Here is an 18736-nt window from a genome sequence, read left to right on the forward strand (position 1 = left end):
GACAGCATCCTGTTCTCACAGTGGCTAACCAGATGCCTCTGCGAAGTCACAAAGAGGACTTGAGTGTAGCAGTTGGGTTGCCCTTCTGTACACATGTTCTAGCTTGTTAGTATCCTTCTTCAAATTGTGGTGCCCAGAACCAGACATAGTACTCCCGGTGGGGTCTGACCAAGGCACAATAGACTGGTACTATTATTTCCCTTGATCTGGACACTATCCTTCTGTGCTGCACCACACTCTTGACTTGCCTCAAGACTGTGGTCCACTAAGACACCAAGATCCTTTTCACATGTACCCCTGCCAAGCCAGGTGTGCCCTGTTCATATTGTGGGATGGAACACTGGGGCAGACAAGTCACAACAGTTCCTAGAGTGTCCACTAAGAGGAACTCACCTGGAGGGACACCTGACTAAATTCAGTTCCTGTTCCTCCAGATATGCAGATGAGATGGATTAGCTGGCAGACAAAAGCCCCTAGCCAGCAGCCATTCTCTCTCTTAGCCATTTCTCCTTCAATGGGAACACATCTCCAGAGAATCTCCAGTTAGGATGGTCCTCCCTCTCGGCCTGCTGCCAAGAGAGAGACCAGATGGAGCCTCACTTTACTAAGAAGACTCCAGATGTATATATTTGTAACTTTTCTACGTAAGCCTGCCTTTCTGAGATTATGCTGTTAACTCAGGATGTCATGTGAGTAAACTCTATCTTATTTTAATACTACTGTGTTGTGTATTTCTTTTAAGAGGGACAAAGGGGATTTGCCAGGAAGTATAATATTGAAGTATAATGTTATAGAGGTTCTAACAAACCTAACGCTCACACTTTGCTGCGCACAAAAAGGGAATGTCACTTTGCTGATATTGGAAGCTTGCTAACACACGCTTGGATAGGATCTATCTAATAATATATCCTAATCCACATCCCTAACATTCCCACACATATAAAGCTCTAGTACAGGGTTTCCCAAATTTGGGTCTCCAGATGCTTTTGGACTACAACTCCCATCATCCCTAGCTAGCAGGACCAGTAGTCATGGGTGATGGGAACTGTAGTCCCAAAACATCTGAAGACCCAAGTTTGAGGAAACCCTGCTCTAATAAAAGAGAAGCGAGTCAAGCTAATTTGTGTACCCTGCCTTTCAAGTTGCACAGCCACAAGGTACAAGATTAAGAAACAATGTAGGATAAACTATATGTTGTAATTAAAATTGCATCTAGTTTCTATCTGTCATCTTCTTTTTAAGGCACTATGTAACGAGCCATTAAATATAAAAATGGCCTGGGCATGGTCAGTCAAACCTCTGGCCCAGCGGCCCCACTATGTTAGAAGTGCAAATGCATTCTTTATTTCATTTCAGGTTGTGATGTGTTGGGTCCCAGCCAAGTTCACACATCAGGCAGGATCAGGCCTCTAGTACTTACTTTTCATTACCCTTAAAATCAGTAACTGGATATTGAATTCCGTTGAAGTGAATATCAAGATTAATTGACCTGAGTGGTATATATTGATCCAGTAGAAGCCAATTTATTAACAGGGGACAATCAATCTGTATGTTTACTGGAAATAAAGTCTGAAGCAGTTTGTAGCAGCAACTTACACTAGTGTAAACTAGTGCAGAAACTACAGTTCACATCCATTTTGGCTTTACCAATCCAGAGAGCTCTGTTGGCATCAGAAGAGCTCCTTCAAAGCCAATTATGACACCCAGTACAGCTATTGCTCCAACTGACCCAGGGCTGTCTTAAGCACATCCAGCGCCGTGGCACAAAGGTCCCTCCGGCGCCCCCTCCCTTTCCCAAAATTTAGCCTGGGGCGGAGGGTGCTGTTGGGGCTCCCTAACTACGTGCGGCCATGCGAGGCGGCAAAAGCTTCCTCTCCTCCTCTTCTTGCAGAATCAGCGAGACTCCTGCCTAGAGTGGCACCACGCACCTGCTGCCACTCTAGGCAGGAGTCTCGCTGGTTCTGCAAGAAGAGAAGAGGAAGCTTTTGCCGCCTCGCATGGAGCTCCTGGCTGCCGCGCTCAGCCGGGCACCAGCCGTTCGGCGCCCCTTCGGCGCCTCTGGTGGCCAGGCACCCTGGTGCATTGCGCCACCCAGCCCGGGCCTAGAGCCGGCCCTGCACTGACCCCTCATCTGTGCTTCTACCATCAATGGACATTCGCATGGACCATGAAGTGAGCCTACTTTGACACCTGATGTGGCTGCTGCATCTACTGTTTGTTTGACCTGGTGACTTCAGCCTATAGGTACCCTCCAACAGAAGTTCATTTGTTTATTGACAAAAATATAAATATGTATATGCCAGTATTTCATAGAAAAATATCAACAGTACATACAACCGTACAATAAAAGCCAAAAGCTTAACTGAAGGTGGTATGCACTTCCATTCAAGGACTGGTAAAGGTCTGTTCAAGGTCTCTGCACCAAGACAAAAGTGCAGCAGGTCCTTCTCTGTTGCAGATGCTGTTTGCAGATGATGCAGCCTTGATAGTGCACTCAGAGGAAGCTCTACAGAGACTCATCAACTGTTTTGCTCAAGCCTTGTTAGGAGTTTGGCCTTAACATCAGCCTGAAGAAGACCAACATCCTGGATCACTGTGTTGCTAGCACTCCACGCATCAGCATTGGTGGCCACACTATTGAGGTGGGAAGTGATTTTGTCTACCTGGGTTCTCCATTGATGCTGAGCTGGACAAGGGCACGGCAGCTATGGCAATGGCTTGCCTCTCCAAAAGGGTATGGAAGAATGTGATGCTAACGTCCAAACCAAGATGAAGGTCTACCAGGCTTGGGTGTTGAGCACGCTGCTTTAGGAAAGGGAGTCATGGACAACTTACAACTGCCAAGAGCGACATCTCAACGCCTTCCACGTACCCTGTGTTAGGAAGATTTTGGGCATCGTATGGCAGGACAGAGCCTCAAACAAAGATGTGCTCTCCCAAGCCCACACTCCCAGCAAGCTTGCACTCCTGTCTTAGCGACGTCTACAGTGACTTGGTCATGTCCACGGAATGGAAGATGGCAGGATCCCTAAGGATGTGCTCTATGGTGAGCTGGCTTCAGGCACCTGGCCTGTTGGCAGACCAACCCTGTGTTACAAAGATGTTTGCAGACATGACATGAAGGCTGGAAACTTCAACCCCGCTGTTTGAGAATCCCTTGCAGACAACCGCAGTGCCTGGAGATAGGCAGTCAAGTTATGTGTCCATAGCAGTGACCCAAGGAGAAATGACCGCAGAAAAAATAAACTCCATGGTGCATCAGCAACAGCACTACCAGATCCCTTCATCTGCCCCAGCTGCAACAAAACATGTCTCTCCTGTATCGGTCTCTATAGCCACAGCAGGCACTGTAACCTTCCAACAGTTTGACTTCACCTGCGATGAGACAGATGGGTGTCAACAATAGAGGGGGCTAGTATATTCCCAACAGTCTTCTGCTTTGACTGTGAACTTCAGATGTGCAGAGGCTTCTTCCCCCTTTTAAACTCGCATTTTGAAAAGAAGATGCACTTAGAGTCTAGAATATAAAGTATATATATATAAAAAACCAAACACAGTTATTTACCTCCTGGGAGGCAAATAATAGCATTCATGGAATGCATCGCAGCCTGTCTGGTTATGCTTGTTTGCATACAGTTTCTGATTTATTAACATTCTTGTAGACCTCAGTTGCTAAAGAAGCAAGCAAGTGAAATGTTCTGATCCAGCTGCAGATCATTTGCAGTCAAGCACGAGCTCAGTATGGTCATTAATAATAGCATCAATAGTATAGTGGGGGGAGGAGAGAGGGCAACTGTTATTTGGACAGCTCTGGAGGCATGACCTCATCTTTACTTTTAGAACGCCTCTCATTATGAAGAGGCATGGGATGGAGGAGAGAGCGGCTGTGTATTGCAGGGGTCCTTGGGAGGGCACAATGCACCTCATAGTACTGAATGGCAGCTGCTGACTCGCTGGAGAGGAAATAACATTGTGTACTAAGGATTTCCAGTAGAGAAGTTGTGTTTGTCCTTTGCAACAAAAAGAGGAAGAAGGAGAAGGAGGAAAAGGAAAAGGAGTCTCATTACATTTTGTAGCACCAATCTGAAGCCGCCAGACTGGTGACTGGGAGTGATCATAAAAGATCTACATTGGCTCCCAGTATGTTTCTGAGTGTTGGTGCCAGTGCCAGATTTACATATAAGCTAAACAAGCTATAGCTTAGGGCCCCATTCTCTTGTTGTTGTTGTTGTTTAGTCATTTAGTCGTGTCCGACTCTTCATGACCCCATGGACCAGAGCACGCCAGGCACTCCTGTCTTCCACTGCCTCCCGCAGTTTGGTCAAACTCATGTTCACAGCTTCGAGCACACTGTCCAGCCATCTCGTCCTCTGTCATCCCCTTCTCCTAGTGCCCTCAATCTTTCCCAACATCAGGGTCTTTTCCAGGGAGTCTTCTCTTCTCATGAGGTGGCCAAAGTATTGGAGCCTCAGCTTCACGATCTGTCCTTCCAGGGAGCACTCAGGGCTGATTTCCTTCAGAATGGATAGGTTTGATCTTCTTGCAGTCCATGGGACTCTCAAGAGTCTCCTCCAGCACCATAATTGCCCCCAAAAAAATTAAAGGGGAAAAAACTGCTGTACATTTCCAGAATATTACTATACTTATTCTTAATTGTATTTCAGTTCAACAATTACTTTGATAAAATACATATTTTGTTATATGCAAATTGCTTTAGATACCTATTAGGTCAATAAATTACCATATAGTATATATTCAACACAAAAAAACAGTAACAACTTGTTGTTGACAAAGGACAGCTGGACATATAAAGGGCCCCGTTACCTTCAGTAGCTTAGGGCCTCATCAAACCTAAATCCGGCCCTGGTTGGTGTTGACCTTGAAAGCCCTAAATGGCTTTGGCCTTGTGTACCTAAAGGAGCGTCTCCACCTACTTCATTCAGCTCGGACACTGAGGTCCAGCTCTGAAGGCCTTCTGGAAGTTCCCTCACTGTGAGAAGTGAAGTTACAGGGAACCAGGCAGAGGGTCTCTTGGTAGTGGCACCCGCCCTGTGGAATGCCCTCCCATCAGATGTCAAGGAGATAAACGATGAAAAGTCTAAGGAGTAAACCCTACACAAATCTGGAGTCCCGAAGGTTGTTGGATGCTGCCTTGCACACCTCCTTTCCACAACTCCTGCAGCCAAGCTGGTGCCAAACGTAGTGCTCTGCTTTCCTTTGGACCACATCAGCAAGACTGAGACAGGAGGGTCTTGTTGCCTGGACAGCCCTGGACCTCCATAGACACTGCCAGGTTTGCGCCCCACAAGGGTCAGTTGCTGCTGTAATGCAGCCATTTGACTCCCTAAGCCATACACGGCTTAGGGAGCTGGGTATGTTTAGCCTGGAGAAGAGAAGGTTAAGGGGTGATATGATAGCCATGTTCAAATATATAAAAGGATGTCATATAGAGGAGGGAGAAAGGTTGTTTTCTGCTGCTCCAGAGAAGCGGACACGGAGCAATGGATTCAAACTACAAGAAAGAAGATTCCACCTAAACATTAGGAAGAACTTCCTGACAGTAAGAGCTGTTCGGCAGTGGAATTTGCTACCAAGGAGTGTGGTGGAGTCTCCTTCTTTGGAGGTCTTTAAGCAGAGGCTTGAGAGGCATATGTCAAGAATGCTTTGATGGTGTTTCCTGCTTGGCAGGGGGTTGGACTGGATGGCCCTTGTGGTCTCTTCCAACTCTATGATTCTATGACTTTACCACTGGAGGTACACTCCCTTGTTTTGAGACAGATGGGTGCCAACAAAAGTTAGGGTTGTAACCCACCTAAGTTGGATTCAGGTGGGCACAAAGCCATGCCTCGCTCTCTCACTCTGAGCAAAATAAAAAAATTCCTTCAGTAGCACCTTAAAGACCAACTAAGTTTATATTTTGGTATGAGCTTTCGTGTGCATGCACACTTCTTCAGATACCACACGAAAAGCTCATACCAAAATATAAACTTAGTTGGTCTTTAAGGTGCTACTGAAGGAATTTTTTTATTTTGCTTCGACTCAGACCAACACGGCTACCTACCTGTAACTATCTCTCACTCTGGTTCTTTATTTTTCTGAGCTGTGTAGCTGCAAAGCTAGTTAAGAGATTTATTTAGGTCTGTGAAAAATGCTACCTCGCTCTGCTTTAACAAGCAAAAGGGCCCTGGTTCAATGCCAAGCCTCTCCAGGTAGGGCCTGAAACACTGGAAAGAGGTTGCTGGCCAGTGTTGACAATATTGAGCTAGATGGCTCAACTTGATGTAAGGCAGTTTCCTATTTCCTAAAGCTAGTTTTCATGTTAGAAATAGTTGCCCCTATATTTTCCCCCATGCCTGCTGCCAACCTCTGTACCTGGCTGTATGGTCCTTATCAATGACAGTACAAATCTCTCCAGGCCATTGATAGCTCCCCAGTCATATTTTCAAGAATCGAACGCCTCCAATGCATCCTCTTATTGACCGCCCACCATTGAGGAAGTCCGAGCTACTCTTACAGACACTCCAGCTAAATAAAGCCATTAAGATCTCCTCCATCCCTCCCAGGCTGCCTTAGGACTGCGGCCTCTTAATTGCTGCCAATATCTACAGAGCACTATCCAAATCTCATTTGGAAGAATGATCATACGCTCGGTAATGTGCATGTTAGAATAATAATAATACACTAAAACACCGCAGGAAAAAAAAGGCCGATGACTCAGCAAAGTGGGGTGCTATTTTTGGCACGCAGTAATCTTTCCAGGTTTGTACGTTGACAATTGTGGACTGGGCCCATTCAAAACATTTCGGAATGGAACTGAAATCAATGATGCACAACCGGCTACTTTAACCAACAGTATATATTTTCTGAAGACAGAGGGTTTCGCTTTGGGGGCCGGAATCAATAGCTTCCCTCAATGTGCTTTAAGAATACAAGCAGCGCTAGAGCTGGAATGCAATTGTTTCACAAAGCTCTCCATTGCAAATTCTTAAGCAGAATATTCTGCAGATACTCTCTGAATGGGAAAAGGCACACAGCATCTGCTCTGCATGCAGAAACTCTGGTTACAGCTACGTTCTGCAGGGACTTAATGGAAAAGCCGATGCACAAATTGAGGTGGGCAAGAGGAGCCAAGCAGAAAGATCCCTTTGCTGGAAAATGGTGGGACTATGTTTTGTCCACAAATACTCCAGAAATGCAAAGAGCCCTTGGAGAGGTTTATACTAACTTATGGGTTACATATTAAGAACATGTTTTAGAGATGAAAACTGTTAGATTTCTTGGTGTACCTACAGGAATACAGGCTTTCATAATGTACTTTTGGGGGTCGCCGGGGAAAACTTTGTTGGGTTCCCAGGATTCTGGGGGGGCTGCAATGGGAACTGAAGTTCAACCACTTATGGGGTGGGGGGGACAGGCTCCCCACACCTACATTTCTTGCTTAATTACCTATGGTTTGCGGTGGGGACACACTTTCAATTTTGGACTTAAGGTGCCAACATGTTGACATCAAAGCTTTCCCATAATTCCTTTACAGATTACCAATAAATGATAGATAGATAGATAGATAGATAGATAGATAGATAGATAGATAGATAGATAGATAGATATAGATAGATAATAGTAGATAGATGATACAGTTCTATTTTTCAGGGGGGCGCTGGGGTATGCATACCCCTAAACATTTTGTGAATTTAAGCTTGGCCTCATTGAGGGGCAATATTTCAATATGAGTAGGAAAATGAGAGTACAGTACCCCGAACATTTTTTTTTAAAAAAAAGCACTGGATAGATAGATATCTGAACGCATTTTCAAAACACCATTACAAGACAGAATACTTAAGAATATATAGAACTTCTGATCAGTCCATCTAATCTAACTTGTTGCAGCCTTTACGGCAACCCTATAAGGTGGGCCAATACTGTTATTACTCCCATCCTGTCGATCAGAGAGGCTGAGAGATAAGGAGAGGATGACTAAAACCATCTAGTGAGTTTGTGGCAGTGATAAGATTTGATCTAACCACTCTGCTTTGCCACCTCCTAGGCAGAGTGAGGAACAGCACAGTCGCATCCTGTTTATTCTAATAACTGGTTCCTGACAAAATTATCCCTAATTTACACATATCCTCTACCCCATAAATCCACATAAAGCAGGTGATTTCACTGCCAGGTACCTTTCCTCTTTTCTTAATTATAGTTTACAGGGAGAGAAGCTGTCATTAAAACCGCATTTGTCACTCCGCAGAGATAGGAGTACCAGGGTAGCTCCGTCTGTAATGAGAAGACAACACGCTATAGTTATTACGAGTGCCTGTGGCAGTCAAGCGCTGAGTTTTTAATGGTACCAACTGTAACTTGAGGGATGTCATAGAAAGGGGGAGAGAGAACCGTTTTACAAATATACGCAGTGAGATCAGATTACAGGCAACGCTGAGTGTATTTTGCAAGAGCTCCACACAAACGCAGAAACAGGGATTGCGTCCAGAATTCAGCATCCTGAAATCCTCAACTTTCAGGGTTTCGTTTGGTTTTAATGATGCAAGTTTCTAGTCCTTGTTGATGTATGGCACTGCATCCAGTGTTAGCCATACTGAGAGGAGACCCACTGAATTCATTACTTATTGTTGTTTGTTACATTTATATCACACAGTTATTTCCTCCCACGAGCCCTGTGAGGTAGGTTAGGCTGAAAGTCTGTGACTAGCACATGGTCACTGAGTGAGTTTCATGGCTGAGCAGGGATTTGAGCCCCTAGCCTCATGCTCTAACCACTACACCACTCTGGCTAATAATCAACATGGTTAACTTTGACCCATCAAAACTTAGTTGGATACAACTCAGAAATTTGGAAGAAAGTGGGGGGGAGCATGAGGAATACCTGGCGAAACCTCAGAGGCTGGTTGAGGGGGGGGGTGAGAAATGTGGGCAGGACTTCCAGAGATCAGGAGCGGGGCTTTCCCCTTTGATCTGCAGAATCAGAACAAATTATTAGAAAGATTTGTTCTGATCTCCTTTAGGCTGCAACCCTAAACACATTTAGCAGGGATAGCTTGGGGAATCAATGCACTTTGCATTTGGAGCCAAATCTGTGCTTTCAAAAACAAAACAAAACACAGGTAGGTATCTGAAGAAGTGTGCATGCACACGAAAGCTCATACCAAAATATAAACTTAGTTGGTCTTTAAGTTGCTACTGAAGGAATTTTTTTATTTTGAAAACAAAACACAATATGAGAAATTAAATCTTGAAGCAAATTTAGAGTTTCCTGATCAGGTGAAATACCCGAAGAATTTTGATTACTTTCAAAGTGAATGAAGGCTGATAAAACTAGCACAGTGCCGTTCCAGAGTTTTCTCTTAAATTTTAAGATCTGCCTCTGGGGAAACTGGAGGTTCAGGCTCTGGCGAAACACCCAAGAAATTCTGAGCTGGGTTTTAATATGTTTTTATATGACTACCAGAATTTCTCAGAGAGGTATATAGCACTTGTAATTTACATTGTATCTAGATGGGTAATTCCAGTTGATGAGCAACTTTGAAAATCTAGCCTCTGGAGTAATTTGTTTTGGGGTAAGTCACCCTTTAGCCATAGATTTTCCTAAAATGTATTGAAGGATAACCCGGGGGTGGGGGGAACCTAATAGCAATTTAATTTTCCATCTAATAAAACATATTTTATTTACATGATCTGCAAGTCTGCTTTACCATATTGAAGCTGACAGACTGTCTAACTTGCTTTGGTCTCTAATTATTGAAATGAGGCAAACATCTCTGTTGAGTGACATACTTTTTTTTTTTTACTTTTTTTGAGATTATAAAATGGAAGAGGCCCCTTGGTGGTTTAATCAGCCTCCCTCTTCTTTTCTGTAAATAACATTTAATCATCTTAACCAGTCACATTTTCATAATAGCCTCTTTCGCCAGCTTTCAGAAATAATATTAATCTGCTAAAAAAATAGAGTTGGGGTGGCTGGAGACTGGATCTCAAGGCTTTAAAATCTCACTTACTTAAGATCATGATTATTGCTTATTTAAGCGGATGGATTGCAAACAAAACAAAGCAAAAAAAAAAAGACAACGAACAGCAACTTAGAAGATGTCTGGCTCATGGGCAGCTTCTCTTGTTTATCCTAATGCCATTGCTTTATTTATCCTGCAGCTGTGATATAGATTATTGCATGCTATAAGTGACATTTTTGCTGGGTTGCACTTGCAATTTTCGGGCTATTGCTACTGCACGATAACCTCTGCTCGTATGTGAAGAAATGTCGGCTACTCTGTGCAAGATTCCTGTCTCAGTGTTTGCCACATCCAGTTGTGCATCCTCATTAGTGGAGTGGATTTAAGGCATTTGAGGGTCCCAAGTGGTATTGCAGAGCTTAACAAGAGCCTCAACGCTGTATCTGCATTATCTACTTAAACTGATTTAATAGTCCTTCCCTCTCCACAGGAAACCTGTTTGTTTGTTTGTTTGTTTGTTTTGTTTGTTTGTTTGTTTGTTTGTATAGTGCCATCGGTGTGCATGACGTTTGGTAGAGTAAAAGAGGACAGGTCTCTGTGCTAAGGAGTTTAAAATTTAAAACTTGACAAAAAGCGAAACCGCAAATGAAGGTGAAGGGATGCAAAAGTAAGCCAGGAATGAAAACTAGCTGGTTTCACTTACATGTGCTTCTGCTTAGGCCTGGTTATTAGCTTAGATTCAGGAAGACATTTTTATTCCCACTTTCCCCAAATATATGATTTTTGTACATACCTGTTGGTTGGAGAATTGCATTGCAAAATTCAGAGAAGTGCAAATTTTGGAGGCTAACTGTGATTCAGTTCGCATGTTGTTTCAGAAAGTGCGGATTTGATTGATTCAGCTTTCAGTGCAAACTGAAATTTATAGCCCTTGCCCTTCCTTTACCTTGCACATGCCCCCTTTCCTCGAGGGATTGAAACTCTGCATGCAATCCACATGCCCTCTGCCACTGAGCTACAACTCACAGCGCCGTATACTGTAAATGCATTGTTACACGCCACCCCAATCTCCATGAGTGCCTACTGACTATTGTGTGTGTTGGCAGGAGTGGGGACAGAGAAATGTGAATGAAAAGTGGCATAGAAATATAGCGAAACAAAGCAAAACAGAAGGGGGCAGAGAATGGGGCGTATCTGGCAGCGCTTACCAGATACCAACCACAATTGCTCACTCCAAACCTCCTTGCTCAAGCCCCAATGCCCCACAGGACTCAACAGTCAGTGCAAAGGCTTATGGGATTACACTTGCAAAGGCTTATGGGATTGCTAGGCGCTGTTTTCTTGTATTTTGGCCCTTCTGGACTCTTTTAGGGCCGTTTTTGCCATTTTTAAAGTCACTTCTGCCTTTGGTGCAAAGCGCCCATGCGCAATCATGAATCAATTGGATGCACATGAATTTTGTGTGTGTGTGTGTGTACACACACACACACACACACACACACACACACACACATATACATATATACATACATACATACATATATTAATGACTCATCCTATTCTTGTGACTGTAATTTATTTCAAACTGCTTTTAACATTGTATTTACTTAATTGCTGTAATCCGCCCTGGAACTTTGTGTTGAAGGAGGGCTAAGAAACTGAATAAATAACAGCAGCAATAAATAACAATAAAGGGGATCTTTTGAAACATCCCCTCCCGACCCCTCGCTCTAATCCCCGTAACCATCTTTGTTTATCATCTGTTCTAATGCAGCTGTGCCCTTCTTATAACTTCCCTCCCAAAGCTCTAATCCGTGCAGATCCGTTTAGCGCTGGGAACACCAAGAAGGAGTAAAGCCATTACTGAGCTGACAGGGCAGTGCAAAGAAAAGGCAGTGATGGACTAGCCATCACTTGACCTGAATGCAAAACTTATATCCTATTGGATTGACCTTTTCCCGGAGAGTAATGGATGCTCCCACCTGTCATGTCTGCTACGTTGCTGGTCATACCATCGAGAGAGAGAGAGAGAGAGAGAGAGAGAGAGAGAGAGAGAGAGAGAGAGAGAGAGAGAGAGAGAGAGAGAGAGATTGTGTGTGTGTGTGTGTGTGTGTGAGAGAGAGAGAGAGAGAGAGAGAGAGAGAGATTGTGTGTGTGTGTGTGTGTGTGTGTGTGAGAGAGAGAGAGAGAGAGAGAGAGAGAGAGAGAGAGAGAGAGAGAGAGTCTTGCTTTATAATTAAGACAGATCTTCTGCATAATCTACTGGTGCCAATCAATACATACCTTTAAAGAAATAAATATTTCCAGGTTACTGTGTGTCTTTTGGGAAAGGTTGCAGCTATGACAGTAGGTTCTTAGAACAAACAAGTTAACCAGGAGATTTTTGTTGTGTGTGGTTTTTTTTAATAACGCAGGTGCTAAGTCAGTGAATGAAAAATGCAGCCCTCTTCTGGGTGAGACAGGTAACAGCTGAAGGACAAACTACACATTACGCAGGAAGTCTAAAGCTGGGTCTCCTGGCCTTCCCGCCCTCCACCCCTGATACCAAAATATAGCTGCAGGAGGAGGGAAAGAGGTGGTGTTTGGCTGTTTCCCCCCAATCCGTTTTCCCAGTCCAAATCCCCCAGTGCAAAACCTTGTCTCACAGGGTGGGAAGCAGGTATCTATATTCCAAATGTGTCCATAGGCTTTAAAAGGCTAGAAAACCCTTGCTTGAACCAAAAGACCCAGAGTGCTTTGACATGGCAGTTCATTGTGGTAGTGCTCATCTGCACGATGTTGTCCTTGTCAAAATGACATCCCTCTTAGTGAAGCTAGACTCCCTCCTTGTTGTTCCTCCCTTAATCAGCCCCTCGTGACAACCTTGGATAACTCTGACCCGATCCGATGTGGGGTGATTTGGGGCTTCCACAATCCACTCAGACCGAACTCCAGGTTGACCCGAATCAACCCAATTTGGTTCAGGATCCAGGATTCGGCGGGGGCCTGTTCGCAGTTCTGATTCCAATGTCTAGAAAGTCAGCCTAAAAAAGGATATAACCAAGCAGTATCAGTAAGGGGGAGAAGACATGCCCAACATGTGGAAATGTCCTAGCCACATTCCTGCGTACTTTACCGATAATCTAACGGCATATATTGGACGCCTTTCTGGAGAACTACCCAGGGTGTGCTACAACACATTGCAAGAAGGTCCCGTTTGTAATTGCTTTATTAATATTTATTAAGTGAGCACTAGCTTCAGGTACATTCTTTAATAACTTATTTATAAAGCGTGCTTATGAAATACATTAAAAATACATTCTTTCACAGATAGTGCTTTAACAAGCCACTAGAAAGTGTACTATCCAAAGGCAGAAAATGACCACATCAGAGAAGCTGGGAATGTGCCAAACTTGAAGACAGGGAAAGAGGGAGGGTGATAGTGACTGGATTGTGGGTTGTTCTTAGCCCGGTGGGTTCCAAATTCTGCAGGCATCCTTCAGGGAAGTCAAGGAGAATGAGGAAGGAATCCGACCATTGCCACATCATTTTGAAAGCTGACCCTGTTTGGAAACTGCATACACACAGTACCTGTAAAGCACATTCAAAGCACATTTTCTTCCCCCGCCCCAAAGAATTCTGGGCACTGTAGTTTAAGGGTTGCTGGAACTTGTAACTCTGCAAGGGATAAACTACAGTGCCCATCATTCTTTCAGAAAGAAAGGTGCTTTGAATGCACTTAAAGGTGTAGTGTGAAGCCAGCCTTTGATTGCACAGAATTGCTTTTGGGTTTCAGTTTTTTAAATTATTATTCCATTGTTTTGGAAAGCCATGTAAAAAATTATTTGGCTTTCACTTTTGTTTTTTGTTTTTTTGTATTGTCTTTGGTATTCATAAAAATGTTTCCTTCTGCAGTTTTCAAAGTGCCATTTAATTAAGCACATTTAATGTCCATTAAATGAGCAGCTTTCACAAACATTTTATTATCATAAGTAAAATAAAAAAATTCCTTCAGTAGCACCTTAAAGACCAACTAAGTTTATATTTTGGTATGAGCTTTTCGTGTGGTATCTGAAGAAGTGTGCATGCACACGAAAGCTCATACCAAAATAAAAACTTAGTTGGTCTTTAAGGTGCTACTGAAGGAATTTTTTTATTTTACTTCGATCCAGACCAACACGGCTACCTACCTGTAACCATTTTATTATCATGTTTTATTAAAAAAAAATCTACCCACTAAAAAATGCCGCCATACACTTAAATATTGATGGGCACCAAAATTAACATGAAGCAACATCTGTGTTTAGCCGATGAGTACCTAAAATGTATTCCAAAACTCTCCGCTTAAAAAATGTTTCAAACGTTAATAATTTCCTTACAGGACTTTGCATTTTAAATTTTAAAGAGACGGATCGGCTGCCTTTTATGAAACGGGGGGAAATCAGAACATCTGTTTGTAACAAATTTTTAGTTTAAAATGTTAATAGTATTGAATTCTTGAGTTGTGGAATTAAAATGCTCTTTTTGGGGAAGGCTAGTTGGGAGCGGAAAACACACACAAAAGATTCAATATGAGCCCATGAAGATGGAGATTTTGAAAAAGTACTGGATAATATCTACAATATTGAAGAGAGAAGTCACCTAATAAAGTACAGTGATTGTGGGTTGATGATGATGATGATGATGATGATGATGATGATGATTTATCATCATCACATGGGCACCATAGAACAGAAGTTGGAGCAGGACTTGGACAACTGTTGTCCTACAGATGTTACTTGACAACAAGGCCTGTCATCCCTATGGAAAGGTTGCAACATTTGGGACTTTTTAGTTTAGAGAAAAGGTGAGGAAGAGGCCCCTTGATAGACATTATTCTTATAAAAATTCATAGACATCCAATGGAAAATTGGAAGATTCAGGACAGATGAAAGTTCTTCTCCCTTCGCATAGTGTGTGTGTGTGTGTGTGTGTGTGTGTGTGTGTGTGTGTGTGTGTTTCTCTCTCATTTTTATTTTACTTTCCAGAACAGCACCTTCCCCATTTTCATTTCCAAGAGAGGAAAACACATCCCCAAAAAATGATATTCGGTTGTGGTGGACTTGCCCCAAGCTAAAAGACTTCTGGGAAAAGATTTATAATGAATTGAAAAAAGTGTTGAAATACACTTTTCATGAAAAAAACCAGAGGCCTTTCTGCTTGGAATTGTTGGAGAAGAAATTAATATTAAAGATCGAACATTCTTTCTGTATGCCACAACAGCCGCTAGACTGTTATTAGCTAAATTATGGAAGATGCAAGAGATACCATCTGTCAACAACTGGCAGATGAAGATGATGGAATATATGGAACTTGCCGAGATGACTGGGAGACTCCGCGACCAAGAGGAGGGGGAGATTGAAGATGATTGGAAGAAATTTAGAATTTATTTGATATTTTTTTTGCAATATATAAGTTATCTTTGGGAAGTTTATTTAGGTTTTCAGTATGTATTAGGATTTTATTTGCAGTAGAAATTGGAGTTCTTGGAAAAGTCCAGAAATAAACGATAAATTGCAAGAACTCAGGCCAAAAGAAGATGGATTTCAAATAAATCTTCACAAGGTTTTATTGATGTGATGCGGAGTTTAAATAGGAATCAATCCCAATATTGAAGGCAAATAAAGGTAAATTCCAGTAAAAATCAGGACAAGGCCCTGTTTCAACTATTCTTCGTCAGCAAAGATTCACAGGTCAAAGTGTACCAAACATGTTTGGTACATTTAGGATTTTATTTGGTCATAGAAATTAAGTTAAATTTATGTTAGAGATATGATTTGTAGATGAACCTGCTAATAAGAAAGAAGGAAAATGAAGCTCAGAAGGAGGGACCGAGGGAAGTCCCCACATGATGTAAAATAAGAAGTATAAGAAAATTTTATTTGTGCGTGTGTTTTGTTTGTTTTTATGTACATTTGTTTGTGTTTTGTTTATTTTGAAAAATGAATAAAAATAATTTTTTTTAAAAAAATGATACTCGGTTTTGGGTGTTGCAGGAAAAAAAGAGCAACAGGGTGAATGTTTCCAAAGGCCGTTACCTCAAGGCTGGAACGCTTTGACCTCCCTGAAGAATCAGCAAGGTGCTGCTGCTCCTCTGGCAAAGAGCCATAGGTCAGGCCTGTGCCATTGCTCCTTGACAAATCGCCCATAGAGAAGGTAAGGAGACCAGAAGTCATGCTGGCAGTCTGAACAAGCCATTCCTAAGCCCATTTCTGACCATAGCTGCCAAGTTACCCATTTTTCGTGGTAAACCCCCGGATTTTAATCCGTTTCCCGCTGTTATCCTGAGTAGAAAAAAATCCCGGAAATCCCCCGGATTTCCTACCTGCCAGGGAGGCTCCATTTCGGGTGCCGCTCTGCCCATGTCTGGGCACTGGAAATCGGGCAGCGCCGGCACCGGAAGTTGCTTCTACGCATGTCCAGACATGCGTAAAACGACTTCTGGTGCCGCACCGCTGCTGATCCTGCATTTTTCAGCGGGAGACTTGGCAGCTATGTTTCTGAGCCGAGAGTGATGGGCTACATCTCCCTTTTGGAAAAAAAATGACCGAGAAGACGACACTCAACCCAAAGTCAGCACCCAACCTGACAGTGGAGTCAGCCAAGCACCGGTCCTTTTTCCTGCCCAAATCACCCTCCGATGCCATCTTGGCCACTGCCTCCTCCTCCCAGCACATAGTTAAACTTCAACAAGAGGTGGTGATGGCCACCAATATATAAAAAGAGGATTGGATAAATTCATGGAGGATAAGTCAATCCCTGGCTGCTAGCCATCATGACTATGGCCTACGTCTACTGCCAGGGGCAACTTAGCTCTGAATACCAGTTGCTAGAAACCACAGGAGGGGAGAGGGCTCATGTTCAGGTCCTACTTGCGGGTTTCCCTCGGGCACCTGGTAGACCCTTGTGAGAACAGGATGCTGGACTAGGTGAGCCATTGGCCTGTTCCAGCAGATGCTCTTTTCATGTTCTCATTGACTAGATGGGCTTGAGCTGATGGAAGTCATGACTCCAGCATCAACTGGAGGGCTGCAAGTTCCCGACCCCTGGGTTAGAGTTTCAGGCTATAGAACCAAAGTTCATGAACCTAGGTTCAAGTTCTGGCTTAATATCGAGAGCATTTCAACTGAACAAAATAAATAAAAAATTAAAAGTGCATAAGTGGGGGGGAGCATATTATACCACTATATATGCAAACTACAGTTCCATAAATGTTTGTCTAGTATATTGGTATATAAGTGTTATTATCCATGTGCTTACAGTGGTACCTCTACTTACGAATTTAATGTGTTCCGAACACACATTTGTAAGTCGAAAAAAATTGTAAGTCGAATCCCATAGGAATGCATTGGGAGAAAAAATTCATAAGTCGAAGCAACCCTATCTAAAAATTTGTAAGTAGAAAAAATCCTATCTAAACCGCATCCAAGATGGTGGACAGAGCTCCATTCGTAAGTAGAAAAATTCATAAGTAGAGTTATTTGTAAGTAGGGCTACCTCCGTATATGGTTACTTATAACCTATCAATATATATTTTTATAAACGTGTTCCAAATATCATTATACTTGTCCGTACAAAGTCTACATCTATAAGCAACCCATTCATAAGTCGCAAGTGTTATCATATTTCCAATCCATTGACTAAAGAGGGATATAGATTTATTTTTCCAGTTCATCAGTATCAGTCTTTTGGCCATTGTAAAGGCACAAAGAATCCATTTACGTTGCCCAGTTGTCAAATTCCATATAATAGGCATGTAATTCAAAAGAATATTTTCCTCTTAGAAATTAAAGTTTTTCCACGCAGTCATGGTCATTCAATCCCATACTTTCTCCCAAAACTTAGTAAGTGTAGGACATTGTAAAAACGTGTGTTCTTTGAATGTTCCTTGACCATTCAACTGACTGGGTGACCATTGGTCAGCCTCCATCACTCAGCCTAAGATGTCTCATAGGAATTGGTTGCAAGGATAAATGGATGAGCTCGGAAGCACTAGATATGACAGCCCCAGCTCTCTGAAGGAAAGCTGGAATCGGGTTTCTTTGGCTCCCCTGCCATGGCTTTTTCCATAACTCTCAATGGGACATGCATACCATTCATCCGTCTCTTTCCCCAGGGCTCTGACCTCATGCTGCTGTATTTAGGGAGCTAAGGGGGAAGAAATAAGATATGGAAGTATTGAATTGAGCGAGTTGGCTGTTAATTGCAGGTTTTTCTTGAAGATGCTAAATCATAGGGGGCCGTGATCTCACCAACTTATATTGGAGCATCCCACAGCGACTGTTTGCCATGACCCACATGCAGAAAAAGTGGCGAGTTCACAGTGCCCTGCACGACCTTGCAGTTGAAAATTATCTTTATGAGATTTCCCTAACTCTTGCTGATAAATGGCAGTTGTTGGGATCATGGCCTAAGGCTGCCCTCCCATCCTGCGTTACGTACTGCAGGCAGTAAACGTGCGTCTGAATAAACATACGCACATAGGACCGTTCTGCAGAAGTGCTGCATAGGGCTCCTGTGCTGGCCCTGGGGGTGCCCAGCCCAGAGGCCACTGGATGGGGAGTCCAGGTACTCACCCGGGACTGAGCAGGGCTGCGGATGGCAGTCCCTGACTACAGGGACGGGACCAGTGAGGAACAACGTCCAGTGGCAAGGCGGCAACAGGGGTCAGTAAACAGTCCATGGGTCTAGCCAGGTAGCCAAAGGTCAGGAACACACCAGGGGTAATCTGTAAGGCAGGGTCAAAGTCCGGTCCAAGG

General features: G+C 43.2%; 1 protein-coding gene across 1 annotated transcript; it reads right to left on the reverse strand.

The window, feature by feature from the left end:
- Positions 1-16049: 16049 nt before the first annotated feature.
- LOC148684480 (MICOS complex subunit Mic10-like) lies at positions 16050-16624 on the reverse strand. Its single transcript, XM_088653194.1, has 2 exons — positions 16503-16624; positions 16050-16206 (listed from the first exon to the last, which is right to left on the reverse strand). The coding sequence occupies exons 1-2, from the start codon at positions 16622-16624 to the stop codon at positions 16050-16052; spliced, it is 279 nt and encodes a 92-aa protein (XP_088509320.1).
- Between the last annotated feature and the right edge of the window lie 2112 nt (positions 16625-18736).

The sequence above is a fragment of the Zootoca vivipara genome, chromosome 10 (genome assembly GCF_965207765.1).
Source record: "Zootoca vivipara chromosome 10, rZooViv2.hap1.1, whole genome shotgun sequence".
NCBI lineage: Eukaryota > Metazoa > Chordata > Lepidosauria > Squamata > Lacertidae > Zootoca > Zootoca vivipara.